Raw genomic sequence first — 6098 nt, forward strand, 5'->3', positions numbered from 1 at the left:
CAACCCTAAACCCAACCCTCACAGTTATAACAGTCTACACCTACCCCCAACCCTCACAGTTATAACAGTCTACACCTAAATCAGCCCTAAACCCAACACTCAAAGTTATAACAGTCTACACCTACCCCAACCCTCACGGTTATTAACGTCAACACCTAAATCAGCCATAAACCTAACCCTAACAGTTATTAACGTCTACACATACCTAAACCCAACCCTAACAGTTATAACAGTCTACACATACCCCAACCCTAAACCCAACCCTCACAGTTATTAACATCTACATCCACCCCAACCCTAAACCCAACCCTCACAGTTATTAACATCTACACCCACTCCAACCCTAAACCCAACCCTCACAGTTATTAACATCTACACCCACTCCAACCCAACACCCAACCCTAACAGTTATAACAGTCTACACATACCCCAACCCTAAACCCAACCCTCACAGTTATAACAGTCTATACATACCCCAACCCTAAACCCAACCCTCACAGTTATTAACATCTACATCCACCCCAACCCTAAACCCAACCCTCACAGTTATTAACATCTACACCCACTCCAACCCAACACCCAACCCTCACAATTATTACCGTCCTTACCTACCCCAACCCTAAACCCAACCCTCAGTTATTAACATCTACACCCACCCCAACCCAACACCCAACCCTCACAATTATTAACGTCCTTACCCCCCCAACCCTAAACCCAACCCTCAGTTATTAACATCTACACCCACCCCAACCCAACACCCAACCCTCACAATTATTAACATCCTTACCTACCCCAACGCTAAACCCAACCCTCACAGTTCTTAACATCTACACCTACCCCAACCCTAAACCCAACCCTCACAGAAGCATGGTTGTTACAGCATCCACTACATACTGTACCTGATCCAGTCATCGGGCTACAGACTGCAGCAGGACATCTTGCAAATCCCATGTTTACATGGACTTGTATGCAGTTTACTAGGGCAAATAATTAATTCCCCGTTTGGTGTGAACCCTTTATAAAAGTGTCATTATCTCCACCTATTGATTTGTCATGTCTTTAACATGCATCACAGTGCGTTTTGGCGTTTTCATAAGGACATAAAAATTAAAGCGGCGAAAACTCTATAAAAATACCCGTGTACATGTGGACATGGCCTTAGTCTGGCATCGTTTTCTCCTTTTGACGCCTCATTTGGTGTTTGGTTTTTGTTTCTCATTTATTTGGAGAGTTCATGATTTGGTTTCAGTTGCTTGTGATTTACGTGCCTTTACTTTCACATCATCGCATTATTAAGTGCTTGATCATCAGAGCGTTTTATTTTTATTCGGTTTCGCACATCAGTTGAAGAGAAATGTGTTGATTCGTTTTATTTATGTTCAATTCTTGTACTTAAAGTCAACATGAACACAAAAATGAGCTTTTTTTAAATGTACAGCTCTTCTTTAATGTTTAACTCTAAAATGTGACCCTGGACTGCAAAAGTCAGAAGGGTAATTTGGATATTGAGATTTCTATACAGTATAAAAGTTGAATAAGTGAAATAAATTTCCATTGATGTATGTTTTTATGAAAGAGCAATAAGAAAGAGGGTTCAATAAATCTAAATATAAGGAATATCACCATTAAAGTTGTCAAGATTGATCAAAAAATTTTTTGCTATATTTATAGTAGGACATCTTCATGGATTATTATATTTACTTAACATTCTAATAATTCTAATAACTCAACATAAGATTGTTTGAGCGCTTGTGGTTCAAGGCCGCAAATGTATTAAATTACTCCGACCAAGAAACATTCCATTTCTATAGTTAATTAATCTAGGAATAGTTAGTTGTGAATTCTTTGTCTTCGGGAATCATGCAAGTATCTTCTGTTACTTGTGAAGGACAGTGCTAATTGGAAATATATATATATATATATATATATATATATATATATATATATATATATATATATATATATATATATATATATATATATATATATATATATATATATAAAATTGAGGGGTTATAGGTCATATTTATTTTCTAGACCTTGTAAGAACTCTGTCAGCTGCGTTTTGAGCTGAAGTTTAATAATAGAGGTCTGGGCAATCAGCGAACAGAGAATTACAGTAATCCAGCCTAGAAGTCATAAAAGCATGAACAATTTTTTCTGCATGTGATACTGATAGCATACTTGATAACAAATCTTTTACACTTAGCACAGTTACCGCAAGTCTTTGTGATGTATCAAGACCCGAATACAAAAACTTAACAGGCAGCCAGTGTAAGGAGGGTAAAATTGAAGTGATGTGATCATGTTTTCTAGACCTGCTAAGAACAAGAAAAGAACAAGCCTGGTAAAATGCTAATCAGATGTTCATGTTGACTTTATATAATGTTTCTGTGTTGCTTGTGTGTCGTTTGTTAGTGTGTACACGTGTTTGTGTATTGAGTGTGTTTCTGCTAACTCTGCTGTTTGTTTATCTGTCTTCAGTCCGGTGTCTGGCACCTTTCCGGTTCTGCTTCAGCTGCCGAACGGTCAGACCATGCCAGTCGCTATTCCAGCCACCATTGCCAGCTCCAGCGTGCACATCCCCACTGCCATTCCTGTGAGTGTGTGTTTCTCTGTGCATTTCACACAGATACATCAGGTATTAGCATAACGTCACTGGCTTTTGAATGAGACATCGGTGATTAGCGTAGCACAACAGTCACTGGGTTTCCATTCAACACTGCGAATGGAAAGTACAGGAGCATGCGGAAATTAGCGAAGCTCCTGGAGAATCTGAAATTGTGTGTGTGTGTGTGTGTGTGTGTGTCTGTCTGTTTCTTGTTGTGCGTGTGTCTGTTAGTTTGTTTACATGTGTGTTTGTTTGTGTGTCTGTTGTCATGTGTCTGTTTGTGTGTGTGTTTGTTTGTGTGGGAGTGTGTGTCTGTGTGTGTGTGTGTGTGTGTGTGTGGTGTGTGTCTGTCTGATTGTGTGTGTGTCTGTTTGTTTGATTGTGTGTTTGTGTGTTTGCGTGTGTTTGTTTGTGTGTCTATTGTCATGTATCTGTTTGTGTGTGTGTGTTTGTTTGTGTGGGAGTGTGTGTCTATTTGTGTGAGTGTGGTGTGTCTGTTTGTTTGTGTGTCTCTCTGATTGTGTGTGTGTCTGTTTGATTGTGTGGTGTGTGTTTGCATGTGTGTGTGTGTGTGTGTACGTGTGTGTGTTTGTGTCTTTGTTTCTGTGTGTGCATTTGTGTGGTGTGTGTTGTATGTGTGTGTCTGATTGTGTGGTGTGTGTTTGTCTGTTTGCGTGTGTGTGTGTCTGTTTGTGCATCTGTGTAAGTGTATCTGTTTTTGCGTGTGAGTGTGTGTGGGAGGGTGTGTGTGTCTGTGTGTGGTGTGTTGGTGTCTGTTTGTGTGGTCATATGTGTGTGTGTATACACAGCTGTGTGAGATTCTGTCTTGAGTGTGTGTGTGTGCATCTGTGTGTGTGTATCTGTTTGTGTGTGTGTGCATCTGCATGAGTGTGTCTCTGTGTGTTTTGTGTATGTGTCTGTCTGTTTGTGTGCATGCGTGCACCTTTATGCTAGTGTGTGTTTGTGCGCACATATGTACATGGCCATCTCTATGTGTGTGTTTGTGCGAGTGTGTGCGTATGTGCATGTGTGAGTTTGTTTGCGCACGTGTATTAGCGCATCTGTGTGTGTGTGTGTGTGTGTGTGTGTGTGTGCGTGCATGTATGTGTGTGTGTGTGTCATCATCTGAGATGGATGTGATAACCGTGTATAAACAGGGCTATAGATCATGTCTGTCCTCCTCACAGGTGTGTGCGGATGAAACTCTTGACAAATAGCGGTCAGGACACACACTCATTACACTCATCTACTACATCATAATCCTGCAGCACTCAAACACAAAGGAGATGACCTTAAAATGTCTAATTAGGCAAAGATGCAGACAAAAGCATCATGCCTGAGGATGCTAAGCCAACATTAGCGAGCCGACTGCTTAGCATTGCATCGCTAAGGCTTTTCAAATATTAGTCTGCTGTGTCTTAAATACAACAACAGCTTTAAAGGTGTGGTTTATCTAAAAATGTTCCTGTTCATTTCTCACAGGTCATCCAATATGTACAGGAACAGCAAATATTAACTTGATTTTAGTTGATCATTTGGCATCAGAACTGGCTTATATGAAAGGCAAAGGCCTCTAGATTACGCTTATTTGACCACAATAACATTTTCGAAGTTTCGTAGGTTGCTAGGCGACCATCAACCGTTTTCTCAGAGGACGACAAGCTGACAAAACATTACTGGTGCTCTGATACAAGTTTTATTTATGGAGAAATGGTGGATGGTGGATTCACCTGAATTGTTGACAAATGGGTTGCGGATCCATCCCTTGGCAGTTTGCAGGTCCTTCACTGGGTCTTTTGACCTTAGCAAAGAAATTTTCTGAAGACATCTGTTTCTTACTCATTTTGCTGCTTGTAGGTTAAATTTTGACCGAGATGTAACCGTGAGAATAAGGTCATTTTTCTAAATAAAAGATCGTTCAGACTCAGATAATAACTAAAACGGAAATAATTAATGATTTCTTGTGCCGCCCAGTACCAATTAATCCATGACCGGTGATTGAGGACCACTGAGCTAGGGGATAAAATGAACTAAGGCAACATGATCATTCTCCTAATTGTCCACTGCTAAGAAATTTTTAAAATATGACGCGACCCGCCACAAAGCTCACTGGGACCCCCCTGTTGGGAACCGCTGTTGTACAGTATTTGGGATGATTAGATGCAGTTCAACAGATCATTCATGGGAAAAATGCCACTTTTCCAAATGATCGATTAGAAGTCAAGTTATAATTTGTTGCCTTTTGTCAGGTAGTGTAGGTGACTTTTTTTCTTTTTTCATGTTTCGTTGAATCTGTGGTCATTGGTCATTTTTATAGTGGCAGTGAATGGTGGCAGTTTTTTTAGATTAAACATAAACACATAGAAACGAGTCCAAATCAATAGCCGTGGCTCCTGATGACACACTTAGATCTTGTGAAGCGAAACGATTGCTCCGTGTATGAAACTGAACATTTGTCACGATCACACACACAAACACACATGGACTACAATTCCGCCATTAATGGACTACATATTCAGTCATGCCACACACATACTCACACCTGCTACAAGTCTCTACTGATTACACTCGCACCACCTGAGGATCGTCAAGGACTGATCACAGACACTATTTAATCAGCACACACTCTCACTTCCAGTGACAATTCAACGCGTTTCCTTAGTCTTGTTTTCCTGTGTTTTGACCCTAGTCTTGTTTATCTAGTTCTCCCTGTCTGCTGCCTGCCTTCTCAGAATCAGAAAGAGCTCTATTGCCAGGTATGTTCACACATACTAGGAATTTGTTTTGGTGACAGAGCTTCTACAGTGCTACAGGATTACAGAGACAGGACAAAAAACAGATAATAAATATATTTTAAAAAAAAAATAGAAGTAAGTAGTCTGACGTAGAAGTAACTGACCTCTCGCCTGTATTTGACTACGATTCTGGACCGCCTTTATACATCTGTTTGCACCTGTGTTGACCTTTGCTTGCCTGACTTTGATTAAACCTGCACTTGGATCCGAACTTCAGTTGTCTCTGTCACTCCCAGTATTACAACATTATTCACAATATTATTAGCTTTAATCCGCAATCCGGTCAATCTGATATCAGTGCATGTGTGAATGTAGTCCGAGTGTAGTCCGCTTCAGACACGATGTTCTTAGCCACGCCCCTCTTACCATTAGTTTGCTATGAGCGAATGATGCGCAATGTTATAACCATTTTTGAAAGTGCATTTTATTTAGTTTAAACGTTTACTTTTGGTGTTTTGTATTTGTTTTGATCTGCAATTCGAATGTGAAAGCCGTAAAGACGTGGAAAATGGAACAGACGTGGAAGACCATTTCATGTCGAGTTTGGTGATTACGTTATTATAATGGAGTGTTATCACCATACTGGAATTTGGTAGCAATCGGTACTAAAATTTTATAAAATGTCCTTTTCCTGCTTACATCTGAGCGCTGTTGAGCGTGTTCTTAACCAGCGCTGATTTGCCATTGTGTTC

At 40.1% G+C, this 6098-nt stretch overlaps 1 protein-coding gene across 1 annotated transcript in view; it reads left to right on the forward strand.

Moving 5' to 3' along the window:
* The window catches only part of atf2 (activating transcription factor 2), a 47579-nt gene that overhangs the window by 10024 nt on the left and 31457 nt on the right, over positions 1–6098 (forward strand). Inside the window, exon 7 of the mRNA XM_056465177.1 lies at positions 2485–2599. Within this exon, the coding sequence (XP_056321152.1) occupies positions 2485–2599 (115 nt within the window). The remainder of the gene's footprint in view (positions 1–2484; positions 2600–6098) is intronic.

This window comes from Danio aesculapii, chromosome 9 (genome assembly GCF_903798145.1).
Source record: "Danio aesculapii chromosome 9, fDanAes4.1, whole genome shotgun sequence".
NCBI classification, from domain to species: Eukaryota; Metazoa; Chordata; class Actinopteri; order Cypriniformes; family Danionidae; genus Danio; species Danio aesculapii.